Source organism: Phascolarctos cinereus, unplaced genomic scaffold (assembly GCF_003287225.1).
Source record: "Phascolarctos cinereus isolate Bilbo 61053 unplaced genomic scaffold, phaCin_HiC Scaffold_726;HRSCAF=1367, whole genome shotgun sequence".
NCBI lineage: Eukaryota > Metazoa > Chordata > Mammalia > Diprotodontia > Phascolarctidae > Phascolarctos > Phascolarctos cinereus.
The window spans coordinates 43,494,869-43,518,762 of NW_027556098.1; the positions used below are offsets into that span (position 1 = coordinate 43,494,869).

At 37.0% G+C, this 23,894-nt stretch overlaps 1 protein-coding gene across 4 annotated transcripts in view; it reads right to left on the minus strand.

Annotated features, from left to right (window-relative positions):
- Window positions 1–2,294: 2,294 nt before the first annotated feature.
- PKNOX1 (PBX/knotted 1 homeobox 1) overlaps window positions 2,295–23,894 on the minus strand; it is a 166,350-nt gene continuing 144,750 nt past the window's right edge. For all 4 annotated transcript variants that reach the window (XM_020973870.2, XM_020973868.2, XM_078146502.1 and 1 more), the window contains one exon: window positions 2,295–5,896. In XM_020973870.2, the coding sequence (XP_020829529.1) occupies window positions 5,685–5,896 (212 nt within the window). In that variant the 3' untranslated portion in view covers window positions 2,295–5,684. The remainder of the gene's footprint in view (window positions 5,897–23,894) is intronic.

The following is a 23,894-nucleotide window of genomic DNA, read 5'->3' on the forward strand; positions in this document are numbered from 1 at the left end:
TGCATTATTTTCTTCTCTCTCATTTTGGGATTGTAATCCTTTAAAACCTAGCTGCTGTTCAGAACTATCATCTCCCCGTATGGTTTCAGATAAATCTGGGAAGACATATATGAACCAATACAAAGTGAAGTAAGCAGAACCAGGAGTACGCTGTACACAGTAATAATAATGTTGTAATGATAACCATCTTAGCTACTCTGATCAAAATAATAATTCATGGTAATTCCAAAGGACTCATGAAGAAAAATGCTATCCTGAGAGAGAGAGAGAGAGAGAGAGAGAGAGAGAGAGAGAGAGAGAGAGAGAGAGAGAGAGAACTGATGAAATCTGAGTATGGGTTGAAACTTTTTTTTCACTTTTTAATTTTTCTTGCCTTTTTTTTTTGCAACATAACTAATATGGAAATATGTCTTGCATGACTTCACATATGTCATATTACTTGACTTTGCAATGGGTGGGAGAGAGGCTGGAGGGAAGGAGAGAATTTGGAACTCAAAATAAAAAATGAATGTTAAAACATGTATTTGGGAGATATTTAGCAAAAAAAGTAAAAATACAACAGAACATACATAATATTAAAAGAGAAACCTCCTATAAGCCTGTACTTGTGCTCAAATAATCAATTTCATCTCTTTACATTTATCTCCATTACATTCAATCTTATTAGATTCAACACAATGTTCTAACCTGTTGATATATTTTTAACTGTTCAATTTGGTGCACACTTTTCAAGTGGTTTATTATAGCCCATTATAAATGAAAATCTATATTTCCTTCAAATTTTATAGATAGTCCTTGACAAGAAAATAATATTCACATAATATCTTCTTTAGCTTTATTCTAGGAAGACTTTTTTTTTTTTGGTGAGGCAACTGGGGTTAAATGACTTGCCCAGAGTCACACAGCTAGTGAGTGTTATGTGTTTGAGGCTGGATTTGAACTCAGGTCCTCCTGACTCCAGGTCCAGTGCTCTATCCACTGTGCCACCTAGTTGCCCCTGGGTAGACATTTTAAAAACTGAGAATAAAAGTTATTTTTAATAACATTAAGGGCATGGCAAGAATTAAAGGCGTGATACTTAGGATTGAGAAAACCAAGTTATTTTGTTTAGAGGTCTAGATTTTTTTAAAGGGCTCCCACATAATGAATGAGTTTTCTTAGATTTTCCTTGATGCTATTTGCTTAACACAAAGTAGTAGCAAGACCCTTAAATGTTCAATCAACTCTAAGTTCAATCAAAAGTCTTTACAGAATTTTTTGCTACTGTTATCTTAACCTGAGAAGCACAGCACCATATGAAGAGAGCTGGCCTTGAAAACAGAAGATCTGGGTTTAAATCCTGCCTCTGACACATGTCACCTATGTGATCTGGGACAAGACACTTTCCCTCTGAGTGTTCTAGTCAACTTTCGAAGACTTTAAGTTGCAAAGAAGATGTCAACCCGCATTGGCAGGGAGAGTTTCCTTACTAGAGAGTTTCCCATACCAATGAAATTGCCAGTCTAGACCTGACCCTGGTCCCTATTCTCAAGTTTTTACCCCTTTCCCCTCCTGAAATATTTCCCCTTTCCCCTACTGACCTCTGAAATATGAGAGTTGGAGACGGTATCACTATAATTTGCAGTCTTCAATTCCGGGCATTACATTTTGGGAAGGACTTCAATAAGCTGCAGAGTGTCTAAAGGAAGACAACTAGGATAGCAAAGGGTCCTGAGATCATGCCGTGTGAGAAGCTGTGGAAGACGGGGAGATTTTTAACTTGGAGCAGGGAAGACTTAGGGGAGACAAGACAGCCTTCTAGTAGATGAAGGACCATCTCCCAAGCAAGAATGAGAGACTAGACTTGTTCTGCTTGGTCCCAGAGGGCAGAACCAGGAGCAATGGGTGAAAGTTACAGATACAAATTATATCTTGATGTAAAGAAAACGTTTCTAGCAATGAGGATTATGCAAAAGTGCACCTTAGAGGCAGTGGGTTTCCCCTTGGTGGAAGTCTTGAAACAAAAACTGGATGACTACTTGTTGGGTATTTTGTAGACAGGATTCTTGTTCAAGTGCAGTTTAGATTTGACGGGATCTGAGTTCCTTTCCAGCTCTGAGATTCTGCAGTTGTGTAATCTGAGCCCAACAATCCCAGTGATACATTAATTTTTGTTATGTGCAGGGATCATGCTAAATTCCTAAATGTCAAGGGACTGAGTTCTAAAACAATCTGAATGCTTTACTTAAATTAGGAAATGTGTTTCTCCAGAGAGTTGAGTTCCATTTTCATGTAATAATACATCATCCACAGAGCATGTTTCTATTTTTAATTATTTTCTTTGATAAATCAGTTGCTTCACAAAAATCCTTTTTAAAGACAACAATCCAAGAAAAACTTATTGTTACAGTATTCACATTTTAAAGATTGTCAGTTTCATAGACCAAATATATTTAAAACAAAGAAAGATTGCTGGGATATTTTTGTCACCATCTGCCAGAGACAGCCCTCTATATGGACAAAAGATTGGATGGTAGGCTTAAATTTGTGTAAAAAGAAAAAGTGCCCTACTACTTTCTCACACAGATTAGAAACAGAGATCATTTAACAGATTACAAGGAACTAATTCATAAGAAAGAATGCTGTATGCTTTCACACAACAGGTTACTAACAAATATTTGTTTGGTAGTCTGTCTAAACAGCATACTTGTGCTCTTTCCCAGTTTATTTCACATACTGGAGAAAAAGAGGAATATATTTCACCACCTGGGGAAAAATCCCCAAAACACTGAAGCAGTTTAGCAAGTCCAGCAGTGAAGAGTTGTATTTGGGTTCGGCAAAGCCAACCTAACGTATTGGATCTACAAGGGGACGACGGTAACAACGACGTCAGCAACAGAATTCAAGAAGTCAGACTTTAAAACACATTTGGAAGGATCCTCCTAAGGTAAAGAATTCAGTAAGAACAGAGTTCGGGATTCATTTTGTTCATTCAAAAAGTACTTCTCATAGATTCTCTTAGAGACATGGAATGGTTATGTTTTTGAGATACTGATTGATGAATTACTGAGGGAAAAACAAAAATGGCTTATCATATAAAACAAGTCTGTTTAAAGCATATTAGGAGATATGATCAAAAGTTTCTTATGGCATGTCCCCACAAAACCTAAATTTATCTTTTGCCTATTCTTTTAAGGTGGTAATTAAGGATTTTGGTTTGAAGGGAAACAATTTCAAGCATTTTAAAAAAATGCAAAGAAAAAAACAACCATATAATTCACTTAGCCTGAATCACTATTCAAACCACTAAAGTTTATGGAACTCCGATTCTCAATTTGCAAAATGAAAATAACTTCATATTCTCCAAACTACTGTAGTTTGGCACTCCAAGGAAGCACAAAGCACTCTGAACTTACAAACCTAATGCATCTATTAAATTTAACATGATTTCCAAATTCCTAGAATAACCGAAAAAAGCAAACATTCAAAATTGTTCATCTGAACCCAAAACTGGTGAAGAATGCTAGGAATAACTTTAAAAGGGAAGAAACAGTTTCTGTAGTTTCTGGTTAAAAAAAATCACCCAGGCAAGTTAGAGTTTAAGTCAAGTTGACATGAAAAATGAGTTTTCAGTCATATGTGTGTTTAATTATCTTAATAAAATTTACAAGGAAATAATCCCTGCTTTTAAAAAATGTATTTGTTCCCTTGCTAAATTGAGTAGCTAAGTAATTTTTTAAGTTAGTTTTTGAAATAGTCTTTAAAATAAACAATTCTCAGTGGACAGCTAGGTGGTACAGTGGATAGAGCTCTGGCCTTGGAGTCAGGAGGACCTGAATTCAAATCCAGCCTCAGACACTTGACACTTACTAGATATGTGACCATGGAGAAGTCACTTAACCCCCATTGCCTCACCAAAAAGCAAAAAAATGAAATAAAATAAACAATTATCTTTGGAAGGCTAAAAATATGCAGTAATTTAATGAAGACTAATTTACAGTTTAGTATCCAGTGGGGGGAAATGCTGCCAGAAAAACAAATCTTCATAAAAAAATACTTAATTACAATCTTAGTTCAATGACCAACTGGCTGCATTTGCATGTCAAGAACTGCTAACATCCAAACCATATAACTATCTCATGTAAACAAATTAAGTTGATTTTGGTTGGAAATCATTTAAAGAATGTCTTTCTATACTTTGAAATGAGTTGGTCTGTTGGGAGAAAAAAGAATAAGCATGTTTTTTTTCTTTTCACTAGTTATGTGTCAACTCAGAAGTCAAAAGCTCTAATATTATTCCAAATCTAACATTACCACAAGATCAAGAGGGGAAAATGATTTTTAGACTTCAAAATAGTTGACAGTATCTAGAAGTCATGCTTAAAACCGTATATAATGAAGAAATATTGACTTTCAGGATCAAAACCAAACAACTGCACAAGAACAACCACCGAAGAGCAAAGATGACTGGAAGGAAAATATGTAATCAAACCATAATTACAATGAAATTAATTTGTATCACTAGTTCATGAATACTTCAAAATCACTTGCAGGAGATTGTTTGCTATCTATCCTAGTGTCCTGAACTATCTGAAGAGAATGTCACGTATTTTACATAGCACTGTTTTTTTTTTAACTCCAAAGCAACAACATAGTTAATGTGGTAGAAAACTAATAAAAATATTTAAATGAGAAAAAATATGGACATTGAGTTGTTTATGACCTATTACTGGGTACCATTTTCACTTAATGTACTTAAATATATATTTAGCAAATACCTGTAGATATAAAGTTTAGATCAAGTGTGAAATGAATCTGGCCATAACATATAAAGTAGTATTTGAAGACATTAAAAATTTCATTAAATAGCTGCTGTTTCTTACCTCATTACTAAATGTAAATTATTATTCTGGGATAGCTCTGAGATATATTCTGAGAACCATGGAATACTAACTTTCAGCATGTTCATTAAATTTGGTCATTTTACAAACTTCCATTTTGAAATACTAAATATGTATTGTTCTCTAGAAATTATGTCCAATATAATCATAATCCCAATTAGTAATCAATTTATAAAAATAGTTTTTATCCAGTAATTCCAGCAAAGTAAAAATAGGAGGTTTTTTCTTTTTTTAAAATAACAAATGAAACAGGCTCTCTGAATGAGAAAATTAAGCTTATTTTAAAATGCCATATAATCACAACTTAATCGTACTTCTTTTATATTGGTGTGTTGCTGTTCACCTCATACTGGCAGTTTTAAGGTGCAAAAGCTTCTTCTAAATAGATGGGCCTGATATAATAATCCAATTTCACTGGCTATAGATTTAAATTAGCCCACTGAGAATCTGCTTTAAAGTACAAAGAAAAATTCAAACATCATAATTATTTAGAAAATGGTAGCACTTTCCATTGATATAATAAAGGGACTCAAGGGATGTTTGTCATTCATTATATTAGAGTTAAACCTTTAAAGAAAAATTCAAAAACCCCCAAAACAAAAAAAAACCCACACACACATTTGAAAGAAGTTGCTGTACCTGCAAAGACTGTTTAAGCTTACTATGAAATACAAAAAGTGCACCCTTCTATATCTACATATAAAACATTAGAAATAAAACTTGTGTAAAATGTTTGCTGTGCAAACTATAAAAAATCAGTGAAGTCCATTTTTTTTCCTAACTATGGTCACATTCTCTTGCTTCCTACTGCAGAGAATCACTGTTATCCAATACCAGGCCACTAATATTTGTTGCTGTGAGTTCTCCTCCATCATCTTCAGTGCTATCCACAGATTCATCCTCACTCTGTCCTCCCATCATGACTTGCTGCACTGCTAATGTAGCGCCATCAGATGACAGAGATTGGAGGCTGTCCACATTCATATTAACTGGTGCAGTAATGGTCACAACAGCTCCTGGGGGATAAATTCACATGTAACATTTATTTTAAGATTAGTACAACAAACCATGGAACTTTAGTATAAATAGGCAGATAGTACACCAATGTAAAATTTCTTATAAATTTTAACAAAATGTTCTATATGAATAAGTATGTGTATAGACACACATGAAACTATTAAAATGGAGTCTCAGATTATGTTGGTTCTGGCATGCTCTCTGCAGAAGGAAGGTTCCTTCCATATGGATCTAGAGAACAGGGAATATAGCCTTTTTTGAAGGGAAAAAATCAAGGAATAATTATAATAATAATATGCTCTAAAGTTTACACAATGTTTTACCCATATTACCTCATCTGATCCTCCTAACAACCCTGTAAAGTACTAAAAGTTTTGTCTCTGTTTTACGGTGAGGAAGTTGAGGGTGAAAGAGGAGAATCTAAAAGCTAGCTTGAAACTTAACATAAAAAACAGGAAGATCTTGGCATCTGGTCCCATCACTTCCTGGCAAATAGAGAAATGGAAGCAGCGTCGGATTTTATCTTCTTAGGCTCAAAGATCATTGTGGATGGCAACTGCAGCCATGAAATTAAAAGATGCTTGCCTCTTGGAAGGGAAATCTGGATAGCATACTAAAAAGCAGAGATACCTTGCTGACAAAGATTCATATAGTCAAAGCTATTGTTCTTCCAGTAGCAATATATGGCCATGAGAGTTGAACTATAAGGGAAACTGAGCACCATACAACTGATGCTTTCAAATTGTGGTGTTGGAGAAGACTTTTGAGAGTCCTTTGGACAACAAGGACATAAAGTCAGTCAATACTTAAAGAAATTAATTCAGACTATTTATTGGAAGGACAAATATGAAAGCTGAAGCTTAAATACTCTGGCCACATAAAGACCCTGATGTTGGGAAAAATTGAAGGCAAAAGAAAAAGGGAGCAGCAAAGGATGAGATGGATAGTGTCATGGAGACAATGAGCATGAACTCTGGGAGACAGTGGAAGATAGAAGGGCCTGCTGTGCTATGGTCTATGAGGACATGAGGAGTCAGACACTACTGAGCAACTGAACAACAAAAGCTGAGGCTCAATGAAATAAAATTATTTGCACATGTTTAAATAGCTAGCGAAACTCAAAATCAGGTCTCCTCTGACTCTAAGTCCAGAACCCTTTTTTACTAATGCTGCTTCCTCTAAAGAATCACAATCTCACTGCTGTGAGTTTGCCCTTCCTTCACAGGTACAAAATGTAATCTATTCATGTGCTCCTTACTCTTTGTGATTCTTGTCTACTTTCTTCCATAGATCTTCCACAGAGGATCCAGTTGATGTGCTAGAGGCCTTCTTCTAGGGTTTTGTACTAGTGGCATTTACGATATCTATTTGCTATCCTTTAATCAACACATGATCAGCTTTGCCTCCTTTTCTTTTAATATGTTTTGTTGCCAATATTCCATATTCAATGAAAAGATATTAAATATCTACTATTGCATTATGCTAGGCACTGGGGATACAAAGAAATGGAGAAAAGTCTGCCCTCAAGAACATTCAACCAAGGGGAAATGTGTAAACAGGAATGCACATGATAATTTTATAGGGGACATAATACAAACAACTAGAGGAATCAGGAAAGGTTTTTGCAGGGGGCAGAGAGAAACAATTCTGATGAGAAAAATGACAGTTGTCAGGAGAGACTGATCAGCTGAGACAGATCATCAGCTAACTTAAGATTTTAAAAAAGATGTGTAAAAATGGATGCAAGGGAAGTTAATGTAAGAATACTATTAGGAATTAGGATTTAAGCTGAGAATGGGCTAAATTTGTTGAGGAAAACTAAGGACAGCAAAGAGTAAGAAAAGATAATCCAAGAATAGAAAGGACTGCTGCTCCATGGTAACTGGAGTCGAGAGAGGACTGAGCTACTCAACCCTTATTTTGCTGGTTTTCTCAGCCAAAGAGAAGGATCTTTGCCTGGAAAGGGTAGAACAAAATAGTTAGGAGAGAAGGAGTCAATTTCCAAGATGAGAAAGGGTAATGTAAGTACCTGGCTCCTCTTGATATATTCAGGTTATCTGCCCAAATAATTTAAAATGTGACTGTGGAGCCATTGTCAGTAACATCTGAAAAATCCTGGAGAAAGGGACAGATCTCACAGGACCGGGGAAGGGCAAATATTGTCAGAATTAAAAAAAAAAAGATACTAAAGGCCAGAGAGTTGATTTCTAGTACATTATTAAAAGGTGGTTAAGAACCAAGAAGTAATGACACAGCTTCAGCAAGAACAAAATAACCTCATTTCCTTTTTTTCTTTCTTCTTTTTTTTTTTTAAATTAGGTTACTAAACTTGTAGATCAGCAGATTGCTTAAGAGAAAGTGAACCTAGATTTCAGCAAGGTGGTATGGTAAAGCATTGCAGAACCTTACCTCCATGTCTCTGATCACTAGCTCCTTCACCTTGTAGAAAAAATGGAAAGATGAAAACTAGATAATAGTACAGTTGGAAGGACCGGGATCTCATCGAATGACTGGTAGTTAACTGTTAATGGTTTAATGTCAATTTAGAAGGAAGCACCCAGTAGAGTGATCCAGGGACCTGTACTTGGCCCTGTGTGGGTGAACATTTTTATCCATGACTTGGATAAATACATAAATGTCATGTTCATCATACCTTCAGATGGCAAAGAGCTGGGAGGGATTGGTAACACAATGGCTGATACAGAATCAGGCCCTAAATGATCTTGATAGGTTAAAACATTGGACTAACAATAGTAAGATGAAATTTAATACTGATAAATACTGAGTCTTACATATGGATTCTTAAAATAAGCTTCACAAATACAAAATGGTGGGGGAGGGGGGCGGCGGAGCCAAGATGGCAGAGTAAAAGCAGTGACTTGCTTGAGCTCTCCCCCAAACCCCTCCAAATACCTATAAAAAATGGCTCCAAACAAATTCTAAAGCACAGAACCCACAAAAAGACAGAGTGAAGCAAATTTCTAGGCCAAGACAACCTGTATGGTTGATCAGAAAGGTATATCGCGATGTGCTGGTAGAGGAGCGCAGTGTGGCGTGGGCACGCAGGCTGCAGCAAACTTGGAACAGGCCTCAGAGGACTGAATCTCGGGCAGCTGTGGAGGCTTCCAGACCTCTCAACCCACAAACACCAAAGACAACTTAAAGGTCAGTGGTAAAAGCCTGTTTCTGCGGTGCTGAGAGACGAGCTAGGTCAGAGCCACCTCCAGAGTGCAGAGGGTGGGCACTGGGGAGGTGGCTGCGTCCTGAGCTTCCAGCCCACAGACTGAGGGAGAATCAAGTGGCTGATCAGAGAGGGATTGCAGGGATCTATTTGCCAGTACTGAGGCAGGAATCTCTTGCTTTGCCTGTGCTTGGATCTGGGTCACAGTTCTGGGCGGTGGTCCTGGAGTGAGGAGGAATGCTGGCACTGTGGAGCTTGTAGTGGCAGTGGAGAAGAAACCTTCTTTACAGTTCCAGGACAGAAAGGAGTGCTTGTGGTCACTAATAGGCCAGAGCACAGGCCAGGAAAGGAGTAAACACCTTGCACCTTATCATACCACCTCGGTAGAACTGAAAATTTACAGGTCCCTACAAGTATCTCTGAAAACAGCTGCATAAACCCCTGAAGCTTGGGACAGTAAATTCTCCACATTGGAAGCAGACTCTTACCTCAACAAAGAGTTTAAAACTCAAGTAATTGGCCGGGATCATGAGCAAGCAGCGCAAAAAGAGTCAGACTATATTATCTTACTTTGGTGACAAAGAAGATCAAAATATACAACTAGAAAAAGACAACAAAGTCAAAGCTCCTACATCCAAAGCCTCCAAGAAAAATATGAATCAGTCCCAGGCCTTAGAAGAGCTCAAAAGGGATTTTGAGAAGCAAGCAAGAGAAGTAGAGGAAACACTGGGAAAAGAAATGAGGGTGATGCAAGAAAATCATGAAAAATAAGTCAACAACTTGCTAAAGGAGATCCAAAAAAATACTGAAGAAAATAACACCTTAAAAAATAGCCTAACCCAAATGGCAAAAGAGGTCCAAAAAGCCAATGAGGAGAAGAATGCCCTAAAAAGAAAAATTGGCCAGATGGAAAAGGAAGTCCAAAAGATTACTGAAGAAAATACTGCCTTAAAAATTACAATAGAGCAATTGGAAGCTAGTGACTTTATGAGAAATCAAGACACTGTAAAACAAACCCAAAAGAATGAAAAATTAGAAACAATGTGAAATATCTCACTGGAAAAACAACTGACCTGGAAAACAGATCCAGGAGAGAGAATTTAAAAATTCTTGGACTATCTGAAAGCCATGATCAAAAAAAGAGCCTAGACATCATCTTTCAAGAAATTATCAAGGAAAACTGCCCTGATATTTTAGAAACACAGGACAAAACAGAAATTGAAAGAATCCACAGATCTCCTCCTGAAAGAGATCCCCAAAGGAAAACTCCTAGGAATATTGTAGCCAAATTCCAAAGTTCCCAGGTCAAGGTGAAAATATTACAAGCAGCCAGAAAGAAACAATTCAAGTATTGTGGAAACACAATCAGGATAACACAAGATTTATCAGCTTCTACATTAAAGGACCACAGGGCATGGAATATTCCAGAGGGCAAAGGAGACAGGATTACAACCAAGAATCACCTACCCAGCAAAACTGAGTATAATCCTTCAGGGGGAAAAATGGTTATTCAGTGAAATAGAGGACTTTCAAGCATTCCTGATGAAAAGACCAGAGCTGAATAGAAAATCTGACTTTCAAACACAAGACTCAAGTGGAACATGAAGAGGTAAACAGGAAAGAGAAATCATAAGAGACATATTAAGGTTGAACTGTTTACATTCCTGCATGGAAAGATATTTATAACTCATGAGACCTTTGTCAGTATTAGGGTAGTTGGAGGGGGAAAAATTATATGTATGTAGATAGATAGATAGATAGATAGACACATAGATAGATAGATAGGCAGAGGACACAGGGTGAGTTGAAGATTAAGGGGTCATATCTAGAGAATAAAATTAAGGGATGAGAAAAGATTATACTAGGAAAAGAAAGGGAGAGGTAGAACAGGGTAAATTATCTCACAAAAAAACAGAAAAGAAAAGGCTCTTACAGTGGAGGGGAAATGGGGGAAGGTGAGAGGGAATGAATGAATCTTATTCTCATAGGATTTGGCTTAAGGAGGGAATAACACACATTCAATTGGGTATGAAAATCTGTCTTACCCTACAGGAAAATAGGGGGAAGGGGACAAGAGAGCAGGGGATGATAGAGAGGAGGGCAGATGGGAAAGGGGTAATCAGAAGCAAATACTTCTGAGGAAGGACAGGATCAAAAGAAAGAATAGAATAAATAGGCGGGCAGGATGGGATTAAGGGAAATAGAGTTAGTTTTTTACAACATGTCTACTATGGAAGTGTTTTGCATAACTGCACATGTATGGCCTGTATTGACTTGCTTGCCTTTTCAATGAGGGTGGGTGGGGAGGGAGGAAGGGAAAAAATTTGGAACCCAAAGTTTTAAAAACACATGTTTAAAAAAAAAGTTTTCACATGCAACTGGGAAATAAGAAATACAGGAAATGGGGTACAGAAGTCTATCCTGCCCTACAGGAAAATAGAAGGGGAAGGGGATAAGAGAAGGGTGGGGGGAGAGACAGAAGAGAGGGAAGACTAAGGGAAGGGATATTCAGAATGCATGCCATCTTGGGGTGGGGGGAGGGGTGAGATGGGGTGAAAATTTGGAACTCAAAATCTTGTGGAAGTAAACTAAAAACAAATAAATTTATATAAAAAATAACAAAATAAAATAAAATTTTTTAAAAAAAAAACACAAAACTGCGGAGGCATGGTGAGACAGCTGTTTATCTGAAAAAGATCTGGCGGTTTTCAGCAGACTGCAAAGTTCGTTACATGCCAACAGTGTAATGTAGTAGCCAAAAAAGCTAATGGAAATTTAGGACAGACAAAGGGAGGCATGGCTTTTACAAGATGACCTATTAATTAATTAACCAATGACCTATTAATTGCAAAATTCAATATGCTTTTCTTAGTCTTTATCCTTCATCCTATCCTGTCTGCAGCATTTGGCACTATTACCCATCCCCCTGCTTAAATACTATACACTGTCTCGGTTTACATGACACTACTGTCTTTAAGTTTTCCTCTCATCTATCTATATTTTCCTTCTCAGTCTTCTTGGCTAGATCATCATTTTTGTTCTACTGCCTATATATGGCATCTCATAATGTTCACTTCTGAGTCCTATTCTTTTCAATCCCTAATTACAGCTAGCATTTATTTAGTGCTTTAACATTTGCAAAGTGCTTTATATATGTTAACACATTTGATTCTCATAACAACCCTCACAAAAAAGAAGGAACCTGCGAGGTAGGTGCTTACAGACAAAGAAACTGAGGCACAGAGAGAGTGACTTGCCCATGGAGCATCTGAGGAAGGATTCGAGTTCATGTCTTCCTGACTCCAAATCCTGGGCTCTGTCACCTAGCTACCATTCTCCCCGAGCTATCACTTGAGGTGATCTCTTCAGACCCCCAGCTGAATACCATAGAGATGAATTCTAGATCTAGATGACCAGCTCCAGTTTTTCTCCTGAACTGTATTTCTAAGTGCCTATTGGCCACTTCCAACAGGATGTTAGGCATCTCAAACTCAACATGTCTCAAAAACCCTAATTTTCCTTTTCCCCTAAAACCTCCCCTCTTCCTTACTTCTCTATTTTTGTTAAGGGGATCAATATCCTCTCTATCACCTGGATTCACAACTTCAGAATTATCCTTGATTCTTCCCTTTACCTCATGTCCCATCAGTTTCCACGTCTTGTTGATTCTACCTTCACAATGTATCTTGAATCTATCTTCTTCTCTCCAATCACATGACCACCACCCTAAATCAGGCCTCATCATCTCTTATTTGGACTACTGTAATAGCCTTAAATGATCTTCCCTCATCTGTTGGTTTTTCATATTTAAATATTTCCCTTGGTTTCTGGTTTTTCTCATTTATTGTTATTGCTCATTCCATCCATTCCCACTAGCTACTTTCCCATATCTTTCCTCCTTTCTGTGGCTAACCGCCTTGAGAAGGCCATTTATAATCAGTTCCTCCACTTCCTTCCTCTCCCTCTGTTCTTAACTAACTGCAGACTGGCTTCCTACCTCAAAGTTCAACTGAAATGGTTCTCTCCAAAGTTACCAATGATCTCTTAATTGCTAAATCTAATAGTCTTTTGTCAATCTTCATCTTTCTTGACCTCTCAGTGACCTTTGGCACTACTTACTGATCACCCTCTTCTCGATACTCACTTCTCTCTACGTTTTTGTGACAATCTTTACTCTGGTTCTTTCCCTACCTGTCTGACTGCTCCTTCTCAGTGTTCTTTGCTAGTCTCATCCAGAACATGCCCACTAACTGTGGGGGTCTCCAAGGCTCTGCTGCAGGTCCTATTCTATTCTCCCTTTATACTAATTTGCATGGTGATCTCATCAGCTCCAATGGATTCAATTACTACGTCTATTTAGATGTTTCTCAGAGCCATTTGTCCAGCCCTAACCTCTCTCCTGGGGCAGCCAGGTGGTACAATGGGCCTGGAATTCAAATCTGGCCTCTGAGACTTACTAGCTGTGTGATCCTGGGCAAGTCACTTAACCCTGTTTACATCAGTTTCCCCATCTACAAAATGAGCTGAAGAAGTTCCGGTATCTCTCCCATGAAAACCTCAACTGTAGTCAGGAAGAGTTGGACGTGCCTAAAATGACTGAACAGAAACAAACCTTTCTCCTAACCTCCATATTCCCATCTTAAACTGGGTGTCCTGTAGACCTCCTAAATGCAACATTTCCAAAACTTAACCCTATCTTCTTCCTATCCTATTACTGTTGAGGGCACCACCATCCTCTCACTCATTTAGGATCGCAATGTTGGTGTCATCCTTGACTCCTCACTCTCTCTCCTCCCCCATCCAAACTTCAGCAATCTATAGATTTTGCCTTCGTAAGATGCCTTGTATATGCCCCTTTCTTCCTCTGACATTGTCACCACCCTGATGCAGGGCCTCATCATCTCATGACTAGATGCCATAGCTTCCTAGTTGGTCTCCCTACTCCAGTCCATACTCCACTCACTGGTCAAAATGTTCTTCCTAAAGCACAGATCTCATCATGTCACCTACTTATTCGATAAACTCCAGTAGCCACACACCTATCAGACCGGATAATATGACAGAAAAGGAAAATGACAAATGCTGGAGGGGATGTGGGGAAAATTTAGACACGAATGCGCTGTTAGTGGAGCTGTGAACTGGTTCAACCATTCTGGAGCACAATTTGGAACTACACCCAAAGGGCTATAAAACCAAGCACACTCTTTGACTCAGCAACATCACTACTAGGTTTGTATCCCAAAGAGATAAAAACCAAAAAGAAAAAGATATGTATCTACAAAAAAAAAATCTGTATCAACAAAAATATTTAAAGCAGCTCTTTTTGTGGTGGCAAAGAACTGGAAACTGAGGGGATGTCCATTAATTGGAGAATAGCTGAACAAGCTGTGGTATATGACTGTGATGGAATATTATTGTGCTATAAAAAATAATGAGCAGGATGCTTTCAGAAAAACCTGGGGAAACTGACATGACCTGATGCAAAGTGAAATTAGCAGAAGCAGGAGAACACTGTACATAGTAACAGCAATGTTGTTATTAATGTTAATATTGTTATACAAAAATGCTATCCACTTCCAGAGATAGAACTGATGGAGTCTGAATGCAGATTGAAATGTACTTTTTTAAACTCTACTTTTCTTGTTTGTTTGTTTTGGTTTGTGTTTTGTTTCATAACATGATTAACATGGAAATGTTTTGTATGACTGCATGTGTGTAACCTATATCAAATTGCTTGCCTTCTCAATGGGAGGGCAAGGAGGGAGTGATGGAGAGAATTTGAAACTCAAAATTTAAAAAAATGAATGTTAAAAATTGTTTTTACCCATAAATGGGAAAAAATAAAATACTAAATAGAGAGAAATAAACTCCACTGGCTCCCTGTCACCACCAAGATCAAATAAAAAATCCTGTTTGGCATTCAAAGCCCTTTATAACCTGGCTCCCTCCTACCTTTCCATTCTTCTTATACCTTACTCCCTGCCAACACACTCTGTGATGTAGTGACACTGGCCTCCCCGCTATTCCATGGATAATATACTCTATCTCCTGACAGCAGCTATTTTCATTGTCAGTCTTATACACTTTGAACTCTGTCCTTGCCATTCTGGCTTCCTTTAAGACTCAGTCAAAATCTTATGTTTTACAAGAAACCTTTTACAATCCCTCTTCATATGCCTTCCCTCTACTGATTATCCCTAATTTATCCTATATATAGAGGAGATAATCAACAGAGGGAGATAATCAAGAGGCCACAACTGAATATAAAACATGACATTCAAATATAGAACTTAAGAGAAGCATAAAAAGAAAACATGAGTGAATATCACAAGGAATTAAACAAAGTTAAACTGCTGATATTCTTTTTTTTTTCCCTTTGGTGAGGCAAATGGGATTAAGTGGCTTGCCCAGGGTCATACAGCTAGTAAGTGTCAAGTGTCTGGTCAGAGGCCAGATTTTGAATGCAGGTCCTCCTGACTCCAGGCCTGGTCCTCTACCCACTGTGCCACCTCACTGGCCCATGCTGACATTCTTATACATGGAGTAACCCCTCAGAACTTTATCATCCCCAGGGGAAATTTAATTAGACAGATGACATTGGTGTGTTCCTATTAAGTCTGAATGATCTCAAAATAAGAAAGGAAAGGTAGGGAAGAAGTAAGCATTGGGAAAGGGGGAAAGAGTAGAAGGGGGAAGACTGGCTTATATACTGGGGTGTGCAAGGAAGAGGTTTATACAATTATACAATGGAGATGACAGTGGAGGGGAGAGTGGGCAACACTTAAACATCACTCTCATCTGACTAGGTCCAAGGAAAGAATAATAAATAAACACCCATAATTAGGTTCAGAAACTCATCTTACTCAACAGGGAAGTAGGAAGGAAGAAATAGTCAGTAAAACTATAACAGCAGGGAACCTGAATTGATCCCTCTCAAATCTAGATATAAACAAGAAAGAAGTTAAGGACCTGAATGGAATTTTTGAAAAGTTACATATAATAGACCTCTGGAGAATACTGAATGAGAATAGAAAGCAGTATACCTACTTCTCTTCTATGCACAAAATTGATCATATATTGTGGCATAAAACCTCACAAACAAATGCAGAAAACAGAATTATTAAATACATCTTTTTCTGACCATAATGCAATAAAAAGTACATTCAATAAAGGGCCTTTATAGCACTGATGAAAAATTAATTTGAAAGCAAATAACTTAATCCTAAAGAATGGGTGGGTCAAAGAACAAATCCTAGAAACATAATTTCATTAAAGAAAATGAAAATAATGAGACAACATACCAAAATTTGGGGGATTCAGCTAAAGCAGTATGTAGGGGAAAATTTGTAGTGAGAAAGAGTAGATCAATAAGTAGAGTATGCAGTTAACCCCCCCCCCAAAAAAAACAACAACAAAACAAAATTAGAAAACCAACAAGGTGAAAACTCTCAAGTGAACACCAAAACAGAAATCCTGAAAATCCAAGAAGAGATTAGCAAAATTCAAAATAAAAAAACACTGAACTAACAAAATAGGAACTAGTTTTTTTTTTAAATCAATTACATAGATAACCCATTCCTTTTCTTTAAATGATAAGTAATATCTATCTTAAACCAAGAACAAGTATTATCTGTAATGGGGACAAGTTAGAAGCCTTTCTAATAAGATCCAAGAGTATCTACTATCAATATTGTACTAGAAATACTATCTACAGCAATAAGACAAGAAAAAGAAATTGATGAAATAAACATACGTAATGAGGAAGCAAAACTGTCACTTTTTGCAGATGATATGATGGTTTACTCAGAAAACCCTAAAGAGTTAACTGAAAAACTAAATGAAACAACTGAACAATTTCAGCAAAATTACAGGAAATAAAACAAACCCACACCACACATCAGCATTTCTGTATGTTATCACAAAATGCAGCAGGAAGGCACAGAAGAGAAATTTCATTGAACATAACTAGAGACAGTATAAAATACTTCAGAGTCTACCTGCCAAGACTCACATATATAGTACTTATATAAACACAATTAAAAAATATTCTTCACACAAATAAAGACAGATCTAAATAGCTGGAGAAATATTAATTGATCATGGGTAGGCTGGGCCCATATAACAAAAATGACAATATTACTTAATTTAATTTACTAATTTAAATCAGGCAATTTAGTATTACCTAGTATATAGTGCTATTCCAATCAAATTACAAAAAAAAAACTTTATTGAGCTAGAAAAAATAATAACAAAATTCATTTGGAAGAACAAAAGGTTGAGAATATCAAGGGAATCATTGAGGAAAAAATGGAAAGAAAGTGGGTCTAGCAGTACCACATCTCAAAATATAGTATAAAGTTGCAATAAGCAAAGCAATCTGGTACCGGGTAAGAAAAAGAAAAGTTGATATACATATATAAATACAGAAACAAATGAGCACAGTAACTGTGTGTTTGATAAACTCAGAGATCTGAGCTATCGGAGCAAGAACTCACTATTCAACTAAAATGATTGGGAAAACTGCAAAGCAGTCCTGAAGAAACTAGGCATAGATCAACATTTCCTTATACCATATGGAAGATACCATATACCATATACCAAGATAAACTCTGATACTACCACAAATAAATCAGTAGAACATGGAAGAAATTACATGTTAGATACATGGATAGAGAAAGAGTCTGTGATCAAAGAAAAGACAGAGAGTTCATGGGAAGTAAATTGAATAATTCTGATTACATAAAATAAAAATATTTTGCAAAACAAAAGCAATTGCGACAAAATTAGAAGAAAATCAGAAACTAGCAAAAAGAATTTATTGCAAGTTACTTTGATAAAAGTCTAATTTCTAAGATATATAGGGAACTCAGTCAAATTTATAAGAATAAGAGCCATTCCCTGATAGATAATCAAAGGATATGAATAGGCAATTTCAGTGGAAGAAATCTAAGTTACCAATAATATAAGAAAAAATACTCTAAATCACTAATAATGATAGAAATGTAAATTAAAACAGCTCTGAGGTGCCATCTCACACCTATAAGATTGGCTAAGATGACAAAAAAAAAGGAAAATGACAAATGTTGGAGGGAATGTAGGAAAATAAGTATACTAATGCATTTGGTGGAGCTGTGAACTGGTGAGGGGATCAGCATACATTGCTTGTAGGAGGCAGAATTTGAGCTGACCTTTGAAGGAGGCTAGGGATTTTAAGAATTTGAGGTGAAGAGGAAGCATATCCTAGGCACAGAGAACAATCTAAGTAAATGCACAGAGATGGGATATGAAATGGAATGTACAGAAAAGAGTAAGCAGGCCAGTTTGTTTGGAATGTGTGAAATGAGCCTGGAAAAGTAGATACCAATAGTGAATTGTGAGAGATTTTATAAGCCAAACAGAGGCTTTATTTATCCTAAATAAAAAGAGAGGGAGCCACTGAAGCTTTTTTAAAAAATACTTTATTTTTAGAATTTACTTTTTCATTTTCTTTTCCAAATTCTGTCCTTCCCTCCTCCTATGAGAAGGGTGGAAAATAGAATCTATTACTGTCAGTTCTCTTGCTCTCAGAAATTACTTTGTACATCTTTGGAAAGGATACTGATAAACTGGAGGGTATCCAGAGGAGGACAACCAGAATAGTAAAAGGCCTCTAGTCTATCTCATATAACGAGTGGGAACTAGAGATAAATAACAATAATAGCTAACATTTATACAGTACCTTAACATTCATAAAGATCTTCACATATGTGTTCATATTTAAAAGTTAAGAAATTAAGACCTTATATTGTAGTCAGGAGCAATGAGATAAACACAGACTAAAAGTTGTTCTGAAATAGGCCAAATGGTAAAAGAGGCACAAAAATTCACTGAAGACAAGAAGTCCTTCAAAAGTAGACTTGGCTAAATGGAAAAAGAGGTACAAAAGCTCACTGAAGAAAATAATTCCTTAAAAGTTAGAATTGGGCAAGTGGAAGCTAACGACTTTATGAAACATCAAGAAACAATCAAATAATCAAAAGAATGAAAAAAAAAAGAAGAAAATAGGAAATATCTCACTGGAAAAAACAACTGACCTGGAAAACAGATCCAAGAGAGATAATTTAAGAATTACTGGACTACCTGAAAGTCATGATCAAAAAAGGAGCCTGGACATCATCTTTCTTTTTTTTAAAAATTAATTTGTTTTGAATTATCAACAATCACTTCCATAAGCTTTTGAGTTTTAGATTTTTCTCCCCCTCCTTCCCCACCTCCCTCTCCAAGATGGTGCACTATCTGATACAGGCTATACATATACATTCCCATTAAACATATTTTCACATTAGTGATATTGTAAGTAAGAATTAGAACTAATAGGAAGAACCACCAGAAAGAGGAAACAAAACACAACAGAAGGAAAAAAACTGCAAATAGTATGCTTCGATCTACATTCAAACTCCATAGTTCTTTCTTTGGATGTGGATAGCATTTTCCATCATGAGACCTTTGGAGATGATGGACATCATCTTTTAAGAAATGATCAAGGAAAACTGCCCTGATATTCTAGAACCAGAAGGTAAAACGGAAATTGAAAGAATCCACTGATCACCTCCTGAAAGAGATTCCAAAATGAGAACTCCCAGAATATCATAGCTAAATTTAGACCTCCTAGATCAAGGAGAAACTATTGCAAGCAGCCAAAAAGAAACAATTCAAATATCATAGAGCCACAGTTATCATTTGCCAAGAAAACCCCCAAATGGGGTCATGAAGAGGTGGACAAGACCAAAATGACTGAACAACAACAGATACTATGTGACAGAGCCAGAATTGGAATTAAGGTCTTTTGAATCCAAGTCCAGTGATCTTTTCAATACAACAATATCATCGAAGAAATATTTGACTAGAAAATGAGGTGAGGCAGTCATATAGCAAGGAAGTATAATATCAGACAGAAAACCTATGTGTTGTATTTGTACCCACATAATGTCAAAAGAAAAAGAAAAACGCCAACACTTGGATGGTCCCACTGAAAAGGAGTTACAGTAGGATATGGACAAGGATTACACAGAATAAAAAAGAATTGGTAGGTTTTAATCCATATTGTTGGAGGAAACACCTATGAGTTTGTGGATGCATTTAAATACTGAAATATAGGTTATATAAAGTTATATAAAACTCAGGTAGATTCAGGGAAATTTATACGTACCCGTGGCATCTGTAGACATGCCCAATTCACTAAACGAGGAGGCAACATTGGCTAGTCTTTGGAGTATGGATTGCTTAACATAAAGTCCTCTTCCTCCCCTACAATGTGGGTAGGGGTAGCCTCTTTTGATTGGCTGGCTGAGTCTTTAAAACTGGTGAGATTAAGCCCTACTCTCTTCTGCACTCTTTTCAACAACTCTCATCTGCTGCACCTGGAGGGTGAAGATCTCAAGTTTACCCACAGTGAGGATGCTCTAAATTGAACTAGTGAGAGGGGAAGGACTTTACTTCCCCTGCTCCCTCACTTTTACTGGCTCCAAGAAATGGGCCTGGTTCTATTTAGTTTCTTTTTCATGTTGCCTGACCTCCTCAGTTTCAGGTGCCAGAGATGATCCCCATGGAACCAGGAGTTCAAGCGATGGTGTCCTTGCGCCCAGGATCACAGGCAGGGAAGTGCAGGCAGCCAACCTGACCTAGAAGCAGGGTGCTTGGGATTTGAACTTGAGTTGGGTTTTGTACCTGAAACTGGGACTGTGCTCTATGGTAACTGAGTTAAGCTCTGAACCTAACCCCCTTTCCCTCCCCAGAGACCAAGGTAGCATAGAGAGCAGGGAAGAGGATAATGTCTCTTACCCACAGGGGATGGCTTTGAGGGACAGCGAAGTGTGAGCAGGATATATTAGGAAATGTAGTTAATATTAAAAAAAATAAAAATGTACTTTTAAAAAAATTTTACTTTTAAAGAAGGAAATAATATAATAAAACCTTGGTAGAACCAGAAAAAAACTGAATCATGAGGCTGACGTTCAGAGTAACTTATGGTGCCTTATAAGAAGTTTATGGCAAGTTTTTGACATAATTAGTTGTAAATATTTGCCCTGAACTTGTTACAGTTTTCTCTATCAGGTATCAAAGTAGCAAATGGGAAATATCTTTAAATATTTGATCAGACCTTGAGCAACATTTTGAAGTGGCTGAAATTTGTCATTGATAAAATACCACCTCTTTCCTTATTTTCCTCAGGATTTGGATGTCATAATGCTGCCTCTGGCTACTCAAAGCTTTCTAGTTTGGCATTCACCTGCCCTTCCTCCCAAGTCCTCAATGCTACACAATTACCCCTATAGTGATCTTTCTGCCACATCAAATCTTCCTCCCTTTCTTCTTTAATCCTGTTGCAAATTAATCCTAAAACAATGAACACATTTTGTAAAGTGCCTCAAGTCTATTTACTGAATTCAAACATTTTAAATAAAAAGCAGCCCTGCTTATAAAAGCAGTTTGTTTTCTAACATCCCCCATCCCTCACACAGGAAAATCCAGTTGCTGTTTGTAATACTACTTCAGTACGTTGATACATCTGTGATTTCATCAATGGTAGGTACTCCTTCCAGTCGTATTGATCTCAATCCTCTCTCTCATTCTCATTTGGGTAACTTTTTGCCTTGTTCTCCTATGCCTCTTCCTTAGGTAACTGACACAAAGTGCCAGGACCCTCCTTTAGATGTCTTGACACTGTATGGATACCACTGCGGTATCTGAACTGTCCACTGGTTTATCCTTCGTTTGCTGCATGATCGTCTCAACTCTTCTGCTCACGAATCTCTCTGATGCTGTCTCCACCTCACTTTTCCTGTGTACTTCTTCTTTGGTAATATGTTGTGGCCCAGTCACTCTCACCACTTGGCTACACTGACTTTAATTATTCAGAAACTGTGGTATTTCATGACTTGAAGCCATATATCATCAAATGGAAGAATACTGATGTTAAAAAGATGAGACTCTGTTTCAAGGAGAAGCATGGCATAGTTAAAACCATCAATGAAATCTAAGTCCTTTTCCTTCTCCTATTCAATTTTGGGCTCAGTTTATTTTCAACACCTAGCCTAAGATATCTGTACTGATGCAACATCTCTATGGATTTTCCATCCAACTGCATGTAACAGTCTCAGTAAGAGGCTTTCTTCATCCACTTATTTTGTCCTGTGGTTGATAGTTAGGCAGAACTCCTTTTTTGTGACAATGGGTCTCATTTAGGAGATTCTGTAATGTTATGGGTTTTTGGCAGTGAGTATATTGTCATCCAAACACAGGGCTATCTGGACAAGATCTCTCTCTTCCATTTGGAAACTGTTTTGCACAGCTTTTGCTACAAAAGCAAACCTCTTTGGCAAAAGTATGTCTCTTGACTACATGCCTTGATTGATATTAGTATCAGAGGGTTGTTGAGCAAAATTCTCTTTGTCACAATTGTCAGGGGTCTTGTATGATTCTGAAATATACAATGGAGCAACTTTTTTGGAAAAGACTTACTAAGGCTGTGTTTTGTTCTACTGATGCAAACGCCTTTTAACAAATAGTAAACAAACAATAAGTGTAGTGAAATCTTGAAACTCATACCTTTTAATTACCCGTGTTACTGTAAAGCTGTCTTCTGCTATAGAGTATTATTTGCAAAAGCTTTCCTGTTCTCTTTTCATAGTTTCATTCAAGATTGCACTTGAGGAAAGGGCATAATATTTTACCATTATAAAAATTTAGAAGAGATGAGAAAATGGAAATATGAGTTGGCAGAAACTGATATTTTTACTGTTTCCCATTTTTGGTAATTATAAGATTTCTTCCTAAGCTATTGATATCCTTTCTGCTTTCAGATAAATACAAATACAGGGTTATAATGTAGAGATAACAGCTTCCTGGTCAGAGCTGGAGTACAGCTAATCAAGGCTGGTAAAAATACATTTTCTAAAAAGCAAGGAAAAGGAAAAAGACACCTCTGTGTATTCCTCAGAGCTAGATCCCACAGATAGTAGGTACAATGAAGAGAAGTTGACACATTCAGAAGTTTACATGAGATAAAACCTAAGAAAGCAGCCAATTATATATCCCTTGGACTCAAAATGCCTATGCATAAACTTCCAAAGGTTAGGTAGCAAGCAAGAGGAACTAGAGATTCTAACATAAGGAGGCAAATTTGACCTCACTGAGACTTGACAGTGTGAAATCCATGACTAGAATATGGCTTTATACTTTATTGAAAAGGGAGGTGACAATAAGGGCTGTATGGTATGTATTTATTATGTGAGGAATAATATTCCTTATGTTTCAGGAAGAGTAGGGAGCATTCACTCGTCTTCTCTGTCTCTCTCTGCCTGTCTGTCTGTCTCTCCCAAAGCAGGTTATAATTTCTTGACTTAACTTAATGATAATTTTATTCTTCAAAAGGTGGAAGAACCAATAAGAGGGAATGCTATTCTGAATCTAATTGGATTTTTATTTTCTCACTAACAGAGAGGAACTGGTTACTGGTGTGAAAATGATAGAAAATTCCTTCTTAGAATTTATGATAGAGAAAAGGGGAAATCTAGACACAGTTTGACATGTAACTTAAATTTTGGGCAAGCAAAAGTCATAGGGTTTACGAGATTAATAGGATCCCATGGGTTGAAATGCTATAGGGTCAGTCAGCCCCTATTGGGATTGGAGTTGCTCATGAATGAAATTCTGAGGACACAAAAGCAAACAATTCCAATGAAGAGGAAAAAATGGAATTTGTCTGAAGACACCAATATATATGCACAGGGAACTCACTGACTAAAACAGATTTAAAAAAGAAATGTACAAAAGAT